The 17,932-nt window shown below is 58.6% G+C and overlaps 8 protein-coding genes across 8 annotated transcripts; 5 read left to right on the forward strand and 3 right to left on the reverse strand.

Moving 5' to 3' along the window:
• Positions 1 to 90: 90 nt before the first annotated feature.
• Positions 91 to 3,927, forward strand: CMQ_6283 (uncharacterized protein; the record flags this gene model as incomplete). The annotated part of the gene is made up of 6 exons (XM_014315348.1): positions 91 to 202; positions 327 to 482; positions 754 to 1,164; positions 1,607 to 1,686; positions 1,750 to 2,173; positions 2,234 to 3,927. The coding sequence occupies 6 exons, from the start codon at positions 91 to 93 to the stop codon at positions 3,925 to 3,927; spliced, it is 2,877 nt and encodes a 958-aa protein (XP_014170823.1).
• Positions 3,928 to 4,441: 514 nt separating this feature from the next.
• CMQ_6484 (translation elongation factor) lies at positions 4,442 to 5,944 on the forward strand (the record flags this gene model as incomplete). The annotated part of the gene is made up of 3 exons (XM_014315549.1): positions 4,442 to 4,625; positions 4,702 to 4,730; positions 4,811 to 5,944. The coding sequence occupies 3 exons, from the start codon at positions 4,442 to 4,444 to the stop codon at positions 5,942 to 5,944; spliced, it is 1,347 nt and encodes a 448-aa protein (XP_014171024.1).
• Positions 5,945 to 6,649: 705 nt separating this feature from the next.
• Positions 6,650 to 7,070, reverse strand: CMQ_6199 (40S ribosomal protein; the record flags this gene model as incomplete). Its single annotated transcript, XM_014315264.1, has 2 exons — positions 6,650 to 6,926; positions 7,009 to 7,070. The coding sequence occupies 2 exons, from the start codon at positions 7,068 to 7,070 to the stop codon at positions 6,650 to 6,652; spliced, it is 339 nt and encodes a 112-aa protein (XP_014170739.1).
• Positions 7,071 to 7,579: 509 nt separating this feature from the next.
• Positions 7,580 to 8,769, forward strand: CMQ_6338 (disulfide isomerase; the record flags this gene model as incomplete). Its single annotated transcript, XM_014315403.1, has 2 exons — positions 7,580 to 8,090; positions 8,159 to 8,769. 2 exons carry the CDS (start codon positions 7,580 to 7,582, stop codon positions 8,767 to 8,769), a joined length of 1,122 nt encoding a protein of 373 aa, XP_014170878.1.
• Positions 8,770 to 8,944: 175 nt separating this feature from the next.
• Positions 8,945 to 9,284, reverse strand: CMQ_6432 (heat shock factor-binding protein; the record flags this gene model as incomplete). The annotated part of the gene is made up of 3 exons (XM_014315497.1): positions 8,945 to 9,018; positions 9,080 to 9,182; positions 9,252 to 9,284. The coding sequence occupies 3 exons, from the start codon at positions 9,282 to 9,284 to the stop codon at positions 8,945 to 8,947; spliced, it is 210 nt and encodes a 69-aa protein (XP_014170972.1).
• Positions 9,285 to 9,953: 669 nt separating this feature from the next.
• Positions 9,954 to 12,727, forward strand: CMQ_6406 (ring finger ubiquitin ligase; the record flags this gene model as incomplete). Its single annotated transcript, XM_014315471.1, has 2 exons — positions 9,954 to 12,311; positions 12,359 to 12,727. The coding sequence occupies 2 exons, from the start codon at positions 9,954 to 9,956 to the stop codon at positions 12,725 to 12,727; spliced, it is 2,727 nt and encodes a 908-aa protein (XP_014170946.1).
• Positions 12,728 to 13,202: 475 nt separating this feature from the next.
• On the forward strand, positions 13,203 to 13,940 carry CMQ_6138 (HAD superfamily hydrolase; the record flags this gene model as incomplete). The annotated part of the gene is made up of 1 exon (XM_014315203.1): positions 13,203 to 13,940. The coding sequence occupies one exon, from the start codon at positions 13,203 to 13,205 to the stop codon at positions 13,938 to 13,940; it is 738 nt and encodes a 245-aa protein (XP_014170678.1).
• A 129-nt stretch (positions 13,941 to 14,069) lies between these two features.
• Positions 14,070 to 15,491, reverse strand: CMQ_5959 (tRNA a64-2 -o-ribosylphosphate transferase; the record flags this gene model as incomplete). The annotated part of the gene is made up of 1 exon (XM_014315024.1): positions 14,070 to 15,491. One exon carries the CDS (start codon positions 15,489 to 15,491, stop codon positions 14,070 to 14,072), a length of 1,422 nt encoding a protein of 473 aa, XP_014170499.1.
• Positions 15,492 to 17,932: the final 2,441 nt, after the last annotated feature.

A 17,932-nucleotide genomic window follows, 5' to 3' on the forward strand; every position in this document is an offset into this window, starting at 1 on the left:
CCCAGCGCAGAGGCCAAGACTGCGGCCGCCGATCTGGGCGCTACACAATGTTACTATGTAAGATAAGATACTTCGTATGGTAGAGGAGAGATGGCCAAGATATGTCTTCGCGCCGATGCCCAGCAACAGCAGTCGGCAAACGCCATAGCTCCTTCCCGGCGCCCTCTCCAATCAGAAGGCCCACTTGGCCAGTCTGGGACGTGTAAGACGATGTGTGCCCAACACGGCCTAGTGCTTTCCCCTGAAGGACCAGGGGGCGGCACGCCGTTTCTCCTCGTTACATAGTACGGCGCCTACACACGCTAATCCAGATACATACATCGCAGTATCGCAGCATGCGTGTCAGACGCCGGTCGTTCCTGCCGCCCCCCTTTTTTCTGCCACCTTCCGCCAATACCCTGCTTCACGTTCCTGCGTCCCTGCCAATTGGGACCCCAGCCGCTCGATTGAGTATGAGGAAGATACGGAGTACTTTGGCGCTCGTACGCAATCGAATGGGTCTCTTCTCTTTTGGGCTAACTGGTACGCAACCACCCCTCCGAGACCTGCCAGACATGAGCTCTGATAGCCTCCGGCTGCTTTCTGGGCCTTCCTCCACCCCGGTCCTGGTTTAAGATATCTTCCATAGCAGTCCTCTTCATCCCGTTTTCGGCCAGGCCTCTTTGCATGCGGCCTGCTCTTTGCAGAAAGCAGTCGTCTTGCTTGCCACTCGTTCGATACAGAAACGCCCAAACAAAACAAACGTGCCCACAGTGCAGCCTGAGACGTGCATGTATCTTTATTTTGGGATCCGCTTCCTTGTCGCAACACAGACTGCAGCTGCTCGCCGATCAAACGTCCTTACCGCAGCCCCCTGCTCGTCCTCGTCCGACTCGTCTGGCTCGTTCGACTTGCGCCTGGAAAAAGACGGATGTCGCATCTTCAGCCAGCGGGCAACCTCCAGCGCCTGCGAAGGCTTCGGCCTCGTCGCTGCGGACCAGGCCACCCCCCCTGTCTTGCCCTCCCACCTGCATCTTACAAAGGTTCATTATGTCGCCCACTGCAGTCTAGCAAAGGACCAGCATCATCTACGCTCTCTTGACGTCGCCTTCGTGTCGCTCGTTCTCGTCACTTTCCACCCTCCTTTGGTACTGGGTCTCTCGTTCAGGACCTGCGTATTCTCTGGTCGACCCACTGGCCCTGGCGTTTCTCCCTGTCGGCCCTGCCATTACCCGTCCATGTCCTCACCCTGCGTCGCCCGCTCTTCGGCGCTCCAGTGCTTCACGTCGTATTAACCGATCTCCCCTTCTCGGCCCCTCCCTTTTGTCTCGCGCGTGGCCACCTACTTCGTCTCGTGTCCACCGCGACGACGTCTGTTTGTCTTCCATTCACTTCTTCTTTCAACAATAGGATCACGGTCGACTACCATCGCTGGCGAGGAGCGACTTGTGCACACGGCCGGTCCGATTTTACCCTTCTTTTCTTCAATCCGACTGTGTCGAGATTTCTTTTCGCTTTTCTTTTTGATTTTCTCTTCAATTTTCTCTTCGTTTTTAGGGGTTTAATTTTGTTGCACGACCGGCGGCGTCGAACACAGTACTATATCATACCCTTTCGAATTAAGCAGCAAATTTCGGCACCATGGGTTTCATGAGCCACCGCCAGAAGAATGTCGAGCTTCGGCCAGAGCAGAAATGGGACTACATTGTGAGTAAATCGGTCGGCATGTTGCGACTGCATGTCCGATTCACGTCTAACCATTGCCGCTAGACCTTGAACGACTTCAAGTCAACGTCCTGCTTGACACCTTTGGCCTACGGCTATCTCTACCTGTCTCTTCTCCTGTCCACTGCCGTCTATGCCGTCGATACATTTACTGCCGTCAACCTGCTGGTCTTTAACAAATGGTCCTCTGAGATCAGCCCGGCAATCTCTTTCACGGCCGCCAAGTGGATCTTCTCCGTCTGCATCATATTGTCCTTTCTCAATCTAGCCTACGAGCATATCCGTGCCCAGCTTGTCATGAGACGCGGCAGCGTCACCGAATGCTACCTGGACAATCTGGCCGTCCGCCTCGAGAGCATTCGATGGGGCAAGGGCCAAGGGTGGAAGCGCTTTCTGGTCATCGCCGCGTTGACCAAAAGTAAGAAGGGTTCCGAATACATCGCCCTCTTCACTTATTTCAGCTTTCAATGTAAGCCACGCTCTGTTTCGTTCCCACCACTCTGTATTGTCCCATACTGACACGTATCAGCCTGGATTCGCATCCTGCTGTGCTCTGGTCCCCGCCAAGTCGTCAACGCCCTTACCTTGTACTCCGTCTACAACGCAAAGCTCTTCGTCACAGGTGACAATGTGGCAAACACTTTGAAGAACTTCTTCGAGAAGATTCGCGAGCTGGCCGAGGAGAACTCGCAGCAGGCCCTTATCCTCTCTTCCATGCTCTTCACCCTAATCATTTGGATCTTCTCCTTCCTCTCTCTGCTCATCGCTTTTCTTTTCTTCGCCTTTTACCTTTGGAGCTACATCCCTAAGTCGGATGGTAGCCTGTCCGCCTACTGTTCGCGGAAGATCAACAAGCGTCTCATGCAGATCGTTTCTGTCAAGGTCAACGCTGCTCTTGCCGAAGAGGAGCGTCGCCGGAAGAAGGCCGGGTTCAAGGCTGCAAAGAAGGCTGGCGAGCTACCACCGGCTGAACAGAAAGCCACGATTCCGAATGTTGGCTTTAACTCTCCGCCGAGCCTGCCCAAGATGGAGCGCACCGACACCATGGCCACACTGCCCCCGTACACTTCCCAGCCAGCCACACCAGGTGGCTATGGGCTGGGCGCCATTGACCAGAAACGGCCCATGCCTTCTAGGTCCGGCACGCTGCCATCAAGCGTGCCGCCAGGCAACGGCAACTTCTCCACTCGCGCGTCTCTATTGAGATTTGCCGCCGAACCGGGCATGGGCAACGTCCGGTCTGCCTCGCCGGCTCCTTCGATCCCCAATCTGACAGGGATGCGCGACAGCGAACTCAACAACGGGTACCCTCGTCCGCCAATGCGCTCGGCAACTGAGGCTCCCAACTTCTCCTACCGAGGTGGCTCAGCAACACCACCCAGGCAACTGAACCGTACGAACACTGCCGGCTCAATGGCACCTGCTTCAAACGGCAGCTTCTCAAACATGCCGCAGCGTGTTCAATCCCCTGCGCCTTACGCCAGCCGACAGCAGCAGTACAACAACGGGCCAAGCATACCGAACCACAGGTCCAACGGGTCCAACGGGTCCAACTCCAGCAACCGCTTTGCCGCCTACCAGGATGAGACAGGCCGGTCAAGCCCAGCTCCTTCAGTGCGTGCATACGGGCCTGGCGGAGGCTTCAACGCACCCAGCCAGTATAACACCAACTTTTCCGCTTCGCCACAAGGCATGCCGGCACGGATGCGGAGCGCCACCAACCCTGTGCAGCGACGGGTCTCTCAGAGTGGCACTGGGTTTGGACAGGTGCCGTTCAAGCAGTCGTTTGCCCCTCAGCGAAACATGACAGCTCCTTTGCCGTCGTATGAACACCAACGCCAGGACTCGAATGAGAGCTACGCATCGTATTTCGAGTCGCCAGCTGCGGCTCCTGTCCAGTGGTCGTTTGCACCGCAGCGGGGCATGACGGCACCGGTGCCGTCGTACGCACACCTGCGCCAGGACTCAAATGAGAGCTACGCATCGTATTTCGAGTCGCCAGCTGCGGCTCCTGTCCAGCGGTCGTTTGCACCGCAGCGGGGCATGACGGCACCGGTGCCGTCGTACGCACACCTGCGCCAGGACTCAAATGAAAGCTACGCTTCGTATTTCGAGTTGCCAGCTCCAGCTCCAACCCAGCAGCCATCGCAATCTCGGCCTGCGTATGGAAACAACAGCTGGAACACGGACGTTGAATCGCAGAATGGGCCGGGCCGTTACTGAGTTCTTGGCCTCTTAAGCACCCCACATAGCATTTCGTTGCGACATATAATACATATTTGTTTCCTATGTGCCTTAGATACTTTGACATTTCCATGGCGTTTTGGGTTTGGGTAAGCGAGTCATACCACCCTTGTTTTTGCGCACTTTCGATCGCTTACTTTTCCCTCCCCAGAAGGAGACACTATGCCATTGGTATGGTTCTGGTTGTCTATATCAGAAGCAGACGAAATGACTTACAAGCCGTTATTTCGGGCACAAGTATTAACGCCATTGTCCAATGAGACGGGCTGCATTTTCAGAGAGCGAGTCTTGCCGCTGCCATCACGTGTTGTGCGGGTCCCATTTGTACGAAGTATGGCCCGTGCGCTTGAAAGCTCACCCGAAAACTTTTTGCAGTCCTCGAATTTTTGCGCCCGTGAAGTGCGGTTTCTATCTTCTTCTCTTTCCCGTCCCTCCCCACCCTCTCCTTCTCCCCCTCCCTCATCCCCGTCATCCCTTCGCCTTCCTCTTCAAAATGGTTTCTCCGTCGGTCCGGACGTGGGCACCGCTGCTGCGGACGGCCCGCGTGGCCCTCCGGACGCCGGCTCGCGGTAGCCCGTTGGTGACGATGCAGCGTCAAACCGGCACCGCGTCACCGATCCTCAGCTTCTGCCGGACATACGCCGTGTACGAGCGGTCAAAGCCGCATGTCAACATTGGTACGTTGGCATCAATTGGGTGCAGCGGAGGCATCCGGAAGACTTGCCGAACATCCCACTAATATCTGACTTTTAGGCACAATCGGCCACGTCGATCACGGCAAGGTGTGTTTAAGCCCTGAGCATCGATCTTCTGCTGTGTCCTTCTGTCTTTCTTTGAATTCGCGACATTAACCTGGGACCAGACCACGCTGTCTGCCGCGATCACGAAGCGCCAGGCCGAGAAGGGCATGGCCAACTTCCTTGACTACGGCTCCATCGACAAGGCTCCCGAGGAGCGCAAGCGTGGTATCACCATCTCCACGGCACACATTGAGTACGCGACCGAGAACCGGCACTACTCTCACGTCGACTGCCCCGGTCACGCCGACTACATCAAGAACATGATCACGGGCGCTGCGAACATGGACGGCGCCATCATTGTGGTGGCCGCATCGGACGGCCAGATGCCGCAGACCCGCGAGCACCTGCTGCTGGCTCGCCAGGTCGGCGTGCAGAAGATTGTGGTGTTCGTCAACAAGGTGGACGTGATCGATGACCCGGAGATGCTGGAGCTCGTGGAGATGGAGATGCGCGAGCTGCTGACGACATACGGCTTCGAGGGTGACGACACGCCCGTCATCATGGGCTCGGCTCTGTGCGCGCTGGAGAACAAGCGGCCGGACATTGGCAAGAAGAAGATCGACGAGCTGCTGGCTGCCGTTGACAGCTGGATCCCTACACCGCAGCGCGACCTGGACAAGCCGTTCCTGATGTCGGTCGAGGACGTCTTCTCGATCGCCGGCCGCGGCACCGTGGCCTCGGGCCGTGTCGAGCGCGGTACGCTCAAGAAGGACACCGACGTCGAGATTGTGGGCAAGGGTCTTGAGGTGATCAAGACCAAGATCACCGACATCGGGACGTTCAAGAAGTCGTGCGACGAGGCGCGCGCCGGCGACAACTCAGGCCTTCTGCTGCGTGGTGTCCGCCGCGAAGACGTGCGTCGCGGCATGGTCATCTGCAAGCCCGGCAGCGTGTCGCCGCACTCGCAGTTCCTCGTGTCGCTGTACGTGCTGACCAAGGAGGAGGGTGGTCGCCACACCGGCTTCCACCAGAACTACCGCCCGCAGATGTACCTGCGGACGGCCGACGAGTCCTGCACCCTGACCTTCCCTGAGGGCACCGAGGACGCCGACTCCAAGATGGTGATGCCCGGTGACAACGTCGAGATGCTCGTCACGCTGCACTCGCCGCTAGCTGTGGACAACGGTCAGCGTGTCAATGTGCGCGAGGGTGGCCGGACTGTCGCTACGGGTATCGTAACGCGGATCCTAAAGTAGACGGGACACGAACGGTGATGAAATCAAACAAATGAAGAACAAAGGACAAAAAGGACGAAAAAGGACAACAGACGAGCAATGAAATCTCGTGGGACTCGGAAGCCACCCCTTACTGTTACATGATGGCATGAAACCCCGCCGTATTGTACAACCATCTCCCCTCGATATGCCACTTTCTGTTTCTGTAATATAGACGAGATAGAGGGACAAATGCAGAAGAAATCAAGACCACAACAAGCCACGAGATGTGGAGTCGGAACCCCTTTGTGGCAGACCTGTCAGGAGCCTCGGGACGGTCTGGAGACAAAATGATGCCACCAAGAACAGGACGCTGTTTCCCGGCAGATCGGAAACAAATTGTACTGGTAGGTTGCATCTGGTCCCTTTGACATGCCAGCACTTTTCATTTCACTGAAAAAAAGTTTGCAATTAACAAGAAGCAAGAGAAACGCAGCTGGTCCCGATTCCTCTGCCCATTTTTTTCTGTCCCAAGTACAATGCCCTTCCTTGGCAACCATGCCTTCCTTTCCAGTCCTGAGATCCCACGATAACACGGGAATGCGGAAAGACGAACTCATCGATCGGTAGTCCCGTCTTGATTGTCGAAAAGAAAGCAACACAACCGAGGGGCTTTTTCCGTTGTAAAATTTCGCAATGTGCTTTCGCAGTATCCCAATCCATCCCTCCTATCCTTTCAATCCTCATCTATAAAAACTCCCCCTTCGCCATTGCTCGTTTTCGGGATCGCCTAGGTAAAGAAGGGCGTGCGCGGGGTTTTTGGTTGCTTTCGATTTTGTTGCATTTACCGGTGCTGTCCGAACCATCAGTACACGTGCATCGTTGTTTCCATCTCTTGTCACTTCCTCGGCTTGCTGTCCTTACCTTGACGAAGCCAATGTCGGCAGCCTTCTCCCGGAAGCACTGACGGCAGATGTCGAGACCGTACTTGCGGATCAGACCGGCGCGGTGAGCGCAGACACGGCTGCCACATGTTAGCAATGCTGCAGGTTGCTGGAGGACGCGATGTCTGTCCCCCTCTTCGTTTGGGGGGAGATGCTGCCTACCAAGACCGGGCGCCCTTGCCGTACTTCTTTGGGCGCGAGTTCCAGACGGATTCGTGAGACATGCTGGGCGAGTTTGTGCGAGAAACGAATCGAGGCTCTGTTTTCTTTTCGTGAGGTTGGTCGTGGTGGTGTGTCGTCGTATCGGCAGGTTGGCGAGAGAATTCGTTGGATTACGGGGCACGACTAGATATTTTTTCTGGCTCGATATTTTCGAATTTTGCTGGGGGCTCGGATTTGTGCGTTGTGTATTCCGTAAATTGCTAGCCAATCACACATGTGGCTTGTAGTGTGGCGCATTACCCCACCAATGCTCCGTATCGATAAGAGTAGCTCACTTCTCATCCCGCTTACTAATGCCGATTAAGTCATACAGCCATAACGGTTAAAACAGGAGCAAGATAATATATAAGCTACAAAGTGGCCTCTTCTTTAGGAGCTTCGGTGTCAGAGTAGCCTCACGAATCTACTCTTTCTTTGTCTCATTTCTTCTGCTTCATTTTAGGAACGTTTCTTTTCATCGTGAATTATATGTACACCAGTTGAAAAAAAGGAGATTCGTTTATCAGCAATTATGGTTCGCCTCGGAGCTCTGCTCATCGGCGGCCTTGCCGTCATCGCCTCGGCCAAATCTTCAGTTCTGGACCTGCTGCCTTCCAACTTTGACAGCCTGGTCATTGACTCGGGCAAGCCAACACTGGTCGAATTCTTTGCCCCGTGGTGCGGCCACTGCAAGAACCTGGCCCCCATCTACGAAGACCTGGCCGATACCTTTGCCTTTTCGGACAAGGTGCAAATTGCCAAGGTCGATGCGGATGCCGAGCGGTCTCTGGGCCAGCGGTTTGGCGTTCAAGGCTTCCCCACGCTCAAATTCTTTGACGGCAAGAGCAAGGAACCTGTCGACTACAACAGCGGCCGTGACCTGGACAGCCTGTCGGCATTCATCACCGAGAAGACGGGCGTCCTGCCCCGCAAGAAGTGGGAGGCGCCCAGCAGCATCGAATTCCTGACGGATGAGAGCTTTGCGAAGGTCATTGGTAGCGACAAGGATGTGCTCGTGGCCTTCACAGCGCCGTGGTGCGGACGTACGTATACCTGATCACTGGGAAGAGTGGGGGGGTTATATGCTGCAATAGAGCTAACACGGATGCAGACTGCAAGAGCCTGGCTCCCACTTGGGAGAAGTTGGCGACGGATTTTGCCAACGAGGACGGCGTCGTGGTCGCCAAGGTGGATGCCGAGGCTGAGTCGAGCAAGCAGACGGCCAAGGATGAGGGCGTGACGTCGTACCCGACTATCAAGTTCTTCGCCCGTGGCAGCAAGACGGGCGAGGCATACTCGGGCGCGCGCTCGGAGGAGGAGCTTGTCAAGTTCATCAACAGCAAGGCCGGCACGCACCGCACTGTGGGCGGCGGTCTAGACGCAGCGGCTGGCACTGTGCCAGAGCTCGACAATATCGTGGCAAAGCTGGCCAGCGGCCGGCAGTCGATGCAGGAGGCGGCCGAGGCGGCCAAGAAGGCGGCCAACGTGCTGCAGGCTGATGCCAAGAAGAAGTTTGCCGAGTACTACGTGCGGGTGTTCGACAAGCTGAGCAAGAACGAGGGGTTCGTGTCCAAGGAGTTGGCCCGGCTGCAGACCATCCTGTCCAAGGGCGGCCTGGCACCGGTCAAGACGGATGAGCTGACCAGCAAGACCAACATCCTGTCCAAGTTTGCCGAGAACATTGCCGACAAGGAGGAGGAGGTGGCCAAGGACGAGTTGTAAAGCAGTCGTTCAGCCCTGCGAAAACGAAAAGAATGTAACAGAACAACGAGCAGTGGTTTTTTATGGGATATGCAAGCAGTTCTATAGTGGGGAATCAATGATTTGAGCTTCCTTGTTGAGTAATCTGTGCCATTGGCTTGCTCTTGTCATGCCCGTCTACCTTGTGCACTTCCTGTCATGATTTTGACGCATCCTCCTTGCTCTTAATGGAAGCCTCGATGTTGTCTAGCCGCCGCGACATCTCGTCCACTGCACGTGTGAGCATCCAAAACACACATATAGAGCAACAGCACAGAGGGGAGCGACTGACTCTTGGCAAAGATCTCGCTGGAGACACCGGCAAACTTGTTCGACAGCGTGTTAAGCAGATCGTCTATCTGGGCAGTCAAGTCTGCACGTGCATCTTCAGTTGACTGCACCGTTTTAAAAAAGTTAGCAAGCTGTTTTGGGGACAACGAGCGGCCATGATTCTCTGGACACACCACAGGCGGTGAGGAGTCGTTGTTGGACGCCATGTCTCTCGGGCTCCTATTTCACGGAAGCAGCAGTTGTGGTACCGGAGTAAAGAAAGAGTGAGGAGAGGCACTATCGCGGGACGGCCGATTGAACGATGGATGCAGCCACAACGGCTTTCTGTTACGTTCAAGAGGAAGGACAGGTGAGAAAGGCGCTAAGCGATCGGCTGTACGACGTAGAGCAGTGACGTTGGAGCCCCACGTGAGATTGCAGGTGAGTGTGGCTTGGATAGGCAGTCACGCCAGAGGCAAGGCTTCTTCTTTTCCACTCTCTGTTCTGAGCCGGACACTCATCCCAGCTAGATCAACGAGTGACAACCCGTTACAACGTGCAGACGGAGCAGCAGAGCGATTGAATTATTCGGCGGGCAATTACGGCGACGACGACGGTGATCCCCGCAGTTGGGTCTCTCCAGTAGAGAAAAGTCAGCAAGGCCGTTCGTTACCAATCGAGTGCCGTTGGTCGATAGGCGAAACCAGCCCGTTTGCTCTCGCTGCTGTCAACGCCGACGCTCGAGACTCCACACAGCAGACAGACAGCTCCAGCGGGCCGTGAAGAATGCGACATCGATAGCCACGAGCCCCATAGACGACGGGGCTCTTCCCCCTTTCACGACGTGAAGCGATATTCCCGGTTTCAATCGTCGTTTTTCTTTCGTGGCCGTCACGATGCCTCAGGCACAGGACAACGCCCGGTTCGTTTTCATCGTGCTGCTAATCATATGGCTAAATGCGGGCAACGACAACGGTACGGGCCTGTTATCGGCGCCGTCGCTAGTCGCCGGACGGCTGTACCGACAGCGCGCAGCCTACACGACGATGGCGAACTCGAGCTGGGGCGACTTTGATCCGCAGCCACAGGCCGTGGCGAGGCCATCCGATGCAGCGACGGCAGCGACGACGTCTCCTCCATCGAGCGGCCGCTACCTCAACCTGACCGGTTTTCGCGAGGAGGACGGACTGGCGTGGGACGATCTGGCTACGTTCAAGCAGCGATGTCTGGAGTGGAGCCGGCGGGCGTTCCAGACGGCTCACGGCCACAGTCTCTGGGACGTGGCCCAGGTGGTGCCGACATGGCAGAATGCGACGGGCACGGTTCACGGGTCGTGGGTGCGTCAGGCCTGTTCGGTGGAACGCGACGCGACGAGCTACAACGGCTCCGTGCTGACGGGGTCTGGGACGTGGGACCACATGGACGACGAAGGCTACGAGTCGAGGCCGCTGCTGGAGGGCTACGGCAGCCGGGCGCACGACAGGGCGAAAAGCAGCAACGGGACGACGACCAAGTCCAAGTCCAAATACGAGGACAAGAATGTGGTGCAGTGGAGCCGCAACATCACGGGCCAGTCTGGGCGGATGGTGGTACGGATCACAGACAACGAGGAGGACGAGCGGTACGAGAGCGAAGACAGATCTGGTGAAACAACAACAAGCGGGCCGGGGGCGGGCGGACTGGTGCGGACGGTGACGGCAACAGTGAACATTGAGGACGAAGAGGGCACAGGCAGCTCGCACGACATGCGGCTGCACGGGGTGCACTGGCCGCACAAGGGAGCGCTGATGCTGGCGACGACGAGCGAGAAGTTTGCGGGCATCTTTGGGCTGCCACACCTGGCGCCAGGTGAGGAGTTCTTCCGATCGAGTCAACGGCTGCTGAACCGGACGCTGGACGCGGCGCTGCGACAGCGCGAGCGGGTGCATGGGTTCGGGGCGCCTGACCCGGCGTATGCGAGCCCGCTGTGGACGTCGAGCGTGGACGAGACGCCCGAGGGTCTGTTCCCGTCGCCGCGCTGCGAGTATGTCATGTACCTGCAGATACACCCGGTGGAGGCATCGCGGGTGTTGGGCAGTGCGAAGCAAGCAGCAGCAGCAGCAGCAGCAGCAGCCGCCGCAGGAACCGAGCTGCAGGAGGACCAGAGCCAGGAGCAGCTGGTGGCGGCAGCGATTCGCGACATTGAACACGAGCTGCGATTTCCGAGCGGCGCGCCGATTGCCGGAGGAGGCGGGGTGGTGCCGACGATGCAGATGTCAGCGATGCTGTACTCGCCCGACTGCGCATACTTTATCGAGACCAAGGGCCCACCTCGGTTTGCGGCAGCCGAGGGCCAGCACCTGCGGGGACTCAAGTCGGAGGTGTTTGTGTACGAGGCGCGGCTGTGGATGCTGGGCTATGCGGCCGTCTTGGGCGTGCAGATCAAGCTGCTGCTGGGCCAAGTGCGCTCGACGTACACGCCGTCGACGCTGGGGAGGGCTAGCTTCTATACGGTGGCCATGATGCTGCTGGCCGACGGCATGGTGTTTGTGTCGGCGTCGGCCTGGACGCTGACGGCGTCGGCGAGCTTCCTGCCTTCGCTGGCGGTGACGTTTGCCGGGTTCCTGTCGGTGACCATTGGCGGTGGCTTTCTGTCGGAGATCTACACGGCACAGGAACCAGAGCGACGACGACAGCGGCGACGACGACAACGAGAGCGGCAAGAAAGACAGCAGCAGCAGCGACAAGTGTCTGTGCCCATCATCGTGCCGTCAGATCAAGACGTGGATGCAGAGATTGAAGAACAGGAGGCTGCAGAGCGGCAGCAGTCGGCGTTTCTACTACCGGCTCCAGCAACAGCCAATGCACCTGCAGCTGCTGTAGCTGCTGCAGCTACTGCACCAGACACATCCGACACGCCGTCGCCGTCGTTTTCGAGCGTGGCCGGACGGCTCGCTATGCTGGGACTGGGACTGCTCTTTTTGAGCCTGGCTGCGATGACGTGGTGGGCATCAGCACGGGCAGTGTACGCAAACGTGCTGGCAGCAGCATACCTGTCGATGTGGGTGCCGCAGATTGTGCGCAACGTGGAGCGCAACAGCCGGCGGGCGTTTGCGTGGCCGTTTATGGTGGGCCAGTCAGCGATGCGGCTGGCGCCGGTGGCCTACTTTTGGCTGCGAGCCGACAACGTGCTGTTTGCACGGCCAGACCGCCATGCCTTTCTTGCGCTGGCCGCCTGGGTCTGGGTGCAGCTATGGGTGCTGGCTTTCCAGGACGTTTTTGGGGGCCTCGTTTTGGCGTGCCAATCGGCTGGGCACCCGAGGCTTGGGAGTACCACCCGGTGCTGCGCGAGGATGCCGTGGAGGCTGGCCGGCTGCCGATTGGACTGGTCTCTACGGTAGATGGAGAGGATGGCAGCGGCAGCAACAATAACAACAGCACTGACAGCAACGGGCTGGCGAGCACAAACCTCTGGACAGTCGACTGTGCCATCTGCTGCGAGGCTCTCGACGTGCCTGTCATCCGCATGGGCGTCGAAGACCCTACGGCCGGCGGTGTGGCCGGCGTGCTGGCCCGGCGCCAATACATGGTGACGCCGTGCCGTCATGTCTTTCATACCGCCTGTCTCGAGGGCTGGCTGCGCTTCCGGCTGCAGTGTCCGATCTGCCGCGAGGAGCTGCCGCCGCTGTAAAGGCAAGACAGGATGGCTTGGCTTGGCTTGGCTTGGCTTGGCTTGGCTTGGCTTGGCTTGGCTTGGCTTGTGGTTGTGTGCCAAGTTTCAGGAAAAAGGGTAGTTTTGTCTGAGGGATTTGACTTTGGTTTGGAGAATGGCGCGACGTTCAATAGACTTGCTCTCACGATCTTCTTCACCTTGTCTCGGTGTCACGTGCATACAGACGACCCCGCTGTCGTCATGCGTGGGGCGTGGGGAAGGAGCAAACTGTGAATGGCTTCGGGACGCTGAAACGCAGCTGCAGGAAGCGCGCCTGCCTGCCTCCGTTCTAATTTTCGTTCTTTCTGTTCAATATGGCCCCACTTTAATCCGGGTCTACGTCCAAGGAGAGCATCTTCTCGGATTCTAATGATGCAGACTTGATTCTCTTCCTTTCTTCCGACCATCTCCTCGCCCATTTCCACCCAGACTCACCACCCCGTACGCCGCGACGATGGCTGTGAAAACGTACCTGTTCGACTGCGACAACACGCTGGTGCTGTCGGAGGAGCTGGCATTTGAGGGCTGTGCCGACCTGTTGAACGAGATATGTGCAGCCAAGGGCGTGAGCCCGCCGCCCAGCTTCACGGGGGGGAAGCTGATCACCGAGTTTGTGGGGCAGAACTTCCGCGGCATGCTGGCGTCGCTGCAGCAGCGCTACGGCTTTCCGCTGGCGGCGGACGAGGCGGACGGCTACGTCGTGCGTGAGGAGGATGTGGTGATTGCGCGACTTCGCAGTGGGCTGGCGCCGTGTGTCGGTGTCGAGACGCAGCTGAAGCGGCTGCAGCAGGCGCCCGAGCGACCGACGCTCGCGGTGGTGTCGTCGTCGGCGCTGCGGCGTCTGCGTGCCAGCCTCGAGACGGTCGGCTTCGACCGCTTCTTCGCGGCCGACCAGGTCTACTCGGCCGCCACCAGCCTGCCGACGCCGACGAGCAAGCCGGACCCAGCCGTCTATCTGCACGCGCTCGAGCAGCTCGGCGCTCAGGCCGCGTCCAGCGTGGCCGTCGAGGACAGCCGCAGCGGCACGCTCAGCGCCGTCCGTGCCGGCATCCCCGTCATCGGTTATGTCGGGCCCTACCCGGCCGACCGCCAGGACAGCATGGCGGCCGTGCTGCGCGAGGCCGGCGCCCGTGTCGTCATCCGTCACTGGGACGAGTTTCCCCAGGCCGTGGCCGAGATCGAGGCGGCCTAGGGGGGGTGGCCAAAGGACAAGACAGGCCGAAAGAGGACCATACAGATATAGAGCGAGGCAAGAAGAGCAAAGAGCAAATACAGGCATCAAATGTGCAATTGATTGACATGGACATCTCTACCACACACATCAGCCCATGAGAAAGCTGTTCACGCTCTGCAGCGTAGTCCGGCTGGGATTGGCCTGCGGCATGGCGGTCATGATACGGCCCAGACGCAGGCGGATGGCGTCCTTGGTGAAGACGGCCGGACGGGTGTCTGGGCGGCCGGGCTGGCCGTCGGCATCGAAGCAGGCGCACAGCAGAGCCAGGGCCGTGCCGACGGAGAGATCGCGGCCAGAATCGCAGGCCACGCCGACGTGCGCATGGCTGTCGGTGCGGTTCAGATAGGCCGACACGAAAGCGCAGATCTGCGGCAGCGCATGGCGGAGGTTGCGGCTAGCCGTCTTGTCCTGCTTGCCGAGGCCGACTTCGAGCCGAACGGGCGAGCGAACCCAGCTGGAGGGCGCAGTCACCTGGCGCACAAAGACGATCTCGCAGGCGGGGTAGAGTGTCGGTAGCGATGGGGTGCCGACGGATAGAAAGGGGGTGATGGGTGTGATGGGTGTCTGGCCATCTGTGACAGCGTCTGGCTGCTCCTTCTGCCTGGCAGCAGCCACGAGGGCCTCGATGCGGGCGGGCAGATCAGCTTCGGGCGTGGCCAGCAGCTCGTCGCGGTGGTTCCAGAAGAGCTTGGCGGTGAGTCCGTAGGCCCAGTTCTCGGTGTCGTCGGCAGCGCCCTGAACGTAGTTGGTATGGTCATGGTCATGGTCTTGATCGACGACGGCACCGTCGGGGATGCGCGAGGCGGTGCAGCAGACAACGACGGTGAAGGTAGCAACTAAGGCGTCGATGTCGGGCCAGGGCATGTCGGGGGTGACCCAGACCGGACGCAGCGGACGGCCGTTCAGGCGGGCAGTCCAGGCAGGGCCGTCGTGCAGAACACCGACACGACGCAGGGCCTCGGTCTGGGCAGGGAGGCAGGCGAGCATCTGACTGTGCTCAGAGGGCGAGACGACGCCAGGTGGCGTGTAGAGAGGGGCGTCGGGTTGGCCAAAGACGAGCCGGTTGACGGCGCAGCACCACAGCGGCACGGTCTTGCTGAGGGCATCAGGCATGCGTTTTCCGCGGCGGGTCGAATCGACGAGGATGAAGGAGCAGGAAGAGGGGGAGGAGATCGAGGAGGACAAAGACGACAATCCCAGAAGATGCAAATTCAACCGGCGCGTGCTGACAGACCACTGCCCCGTGTGGCCATCGGTCGACTTGAAATAGGCCGAGGCAGCTGCTTGACCGGCCGGCACATACCATGAGCCACAACGCTCGTTGGCCACGAGAAAAAGACCCGGGTAACGAGCGGCGACGGCGGGAACAAAGGCAGCATCGCGGCTGATGGACCGCAGCCGGTGGCTGATGGAGTGGCGGGCACGTCGCAAGTCGCCCAGCACGCGTGCAAAGTTGTGGTTGGCCTGGTCGGACGAGAAGATCAGGTCGGACACGGCAGAGACCGACATGGTGGAGGGGTGAAAGAAGACAAATCGGTTAGCGATGATGGAATCACTATAGCACATGTACGGAGTACAATACATAGCCTATAAAACGGTATCGTATATGGAGTATTACTCCGACTCGCCAGCACTAGCCAGCTAGGGCTTAGCAGTCGCCAGCTAGCGCCTATGTGCACTGCTACACTGTATCGCCAGCGATCGTGCGCCGAAGCCTGCGAGACGAGCCCTCTTGAGCTTCCCTTTTCCGCCTGCCGGTCGCCATCGAGCCGATCTGACTCAGACCGACCTGCTGGGTCGCTGGCCGGGGGACAGACGGGATCGGCCCTGGCCAGAGCTGCTACGACGCCCCGTCAGCAGGCTGTGCTGGCAGGCCTGCACGGCAGCACAGCCCGCTCTCCTGCTCTGTTTCTGTCGTCGCTCTGTCACCGACTTACACATCTGCAGGCCGCCCACTCATAGGGCTGAAGTGGAGCGGTGAGATCTCCGTCCTCGGCAGGGAGAGTGTGGCTGGCCGTCTCTCTGTCTGGGCTCATTGTGCTCGCATCAAGCATTGCATCCATTGTCTTGTACGCGACCTCATTGCATGCATCGCTCCTCCATGGCTGCCTTGCCCTCGTCTGATCGGCTCACGTCCTCATCCGCATCCTTTTCATCGGCGAGGACAAGCGCTGTCGAGGATCCATGCCCCCGTAGCAGACCTCTCGTCCACAACAGACGGCACAGCCCTCGAGCAGACTGACACTGCCGGCGGAGGCCACCGAAGACAAGCCACTAGCCCAAGCGTCCCTCCTCCGTCTTTTTTCTTTCTTTGTACGAGTCCTGCCCGTATAGCTCGTCGGCCTGTCCTCCCTGTCCTCCCTTGCCTCGTCCTCGTCCTCGTCCTCCTTCTCGTCCTAACCCGCCCTCCCTGGACCTACTTTAGTGTCCCCTCCCCGCCCTTGCTCCTCCGACCTGCCATGTGCTGTCTTGCTGTTGTTCTGCTGCTACTGCTGCTGCTGCTGCTGCTCTCCTGCCGCGCTCTCCTGATCTTTCCTTTCACGCCTCGCCACCTTGCTTTTTGCTCTCTCGCACTCAACTTTCCTGTCCTCTTTTCATCCGCACTCCCTTCCATCCCAATTCGCCGAGACTGTGGCTGCAGACAACCTGCTCGTCCGCGCATCCGCTCGTCCATCTGCTGCTCCCATGTGAGTCTGATCTTCTCTGCTTCGATCACGACATTTCATTCCCTCCCCGTCTTCAGTCCCTCTTCCCCCCTGCCTCTTGCTGCAGGGAATTTAAAAAGAAGATTGCACCGCCCACCCCGGCACCAATGGCCGCGCTTTTCCTGCCCTCAGCTCGACTGTTGCCTTCAGCTACTAAGATATCGGTCAAATCCAGCTCAAACTTTGAATTTGTGTCGGAGGCTGGCCGTCCACCAGAACCGGGCGTTCCATCTTCCTCCACCACCATTGACACTCTCGGCCTGAAATTTGCCCCCTCCCCCCAAATGCCACCTTCCCTAAAAGAACACGGCGTCCAATGACCGCACCCAGCCGCAACAGCACCACCTGTCGCCTGCCCAAGGAACTTGCCGGTTAAGCTTGCCCGCCAACACGTCCCAACCCAAAACACCCTAAACCACCCCCAAAGCACATCCCCACTCTTTTCTGCTGCCGGTAAAGCCACCGTAAACAGCAAGACCGGCCCGACACAAGCACCTGCCTCGCTACGGAATAGACTCGACCCTTCTCTGCTGGGCTCCTCTCCCCACAGCTAGGACTTTTTTCTACTTTATCTTCTCCCCTTCTTGTCTGCCGACTTTCGCCGTCGCCTCCTGCTGCTCACCTCGTCCTCTTTCCTCACCTTTTCTAAACCTCCATGGCCACCGACATATGAAGGTTTGCCTCTCTATCTCGTCGACCGCCGGGCTTCTCTGCCGCCAAGACCCGTCAACATGGCTCCAGATAAGCTAGCTTCTGGGCCTCAGGGCTACCAACAGCATCCACAACACCAACAGAATCAGCCGCACCAGCTGCAGGCCATCGCCGCCACTGACACTGCTGCTGCTGCTACTGCCGCCGCCACTGACGACAACAAGGTCAAGCGGGCACGCAGGAGCAAGCCAAAGGTCAAGACTGGCTGCAACAATTGCAAGTATGTCGATCATTGCCTCCCTCCGAGACAACGTCTCTCAAGGCAATTTCATCCCCTTTTCCTTCCATTCCTTCTTCTGCTTCTTTTGCTTCCTTCCGCTTCTTCCCTCCGTCTCCACAAAGGATACGATACGTCAGCATGGTGGGTACGTGTGACGAGCTGCTGCTGACTCAATCCGTCTACCTCGGCATCCAGGCAGAGACGCATCAAGTGTGACGAGATGCGTCCGGCCTGCACCCAATGCACCCGGGCTAAGAAGCCCTGCTCTGGCTATCCCCCGCCGGCCCGTCCCAGGCTCTACGAAGAGGTCCCCA

The sequence above is a fragment of the Grosmannia clavigera genome (assembly GCF_000143105.1).
Source record: "Grosmannia clavigera kw1407 unplaced genomic scaffold GCSC_167, whole genome shotgun sequence".
NCBI classification, from domain to species: Eukaryota; Fungi; Ascomycota; class Sordariomycetes; order Ophiostomatales; family Ophiostomataceae; genus Leptographium; species Leptographium clavigerum.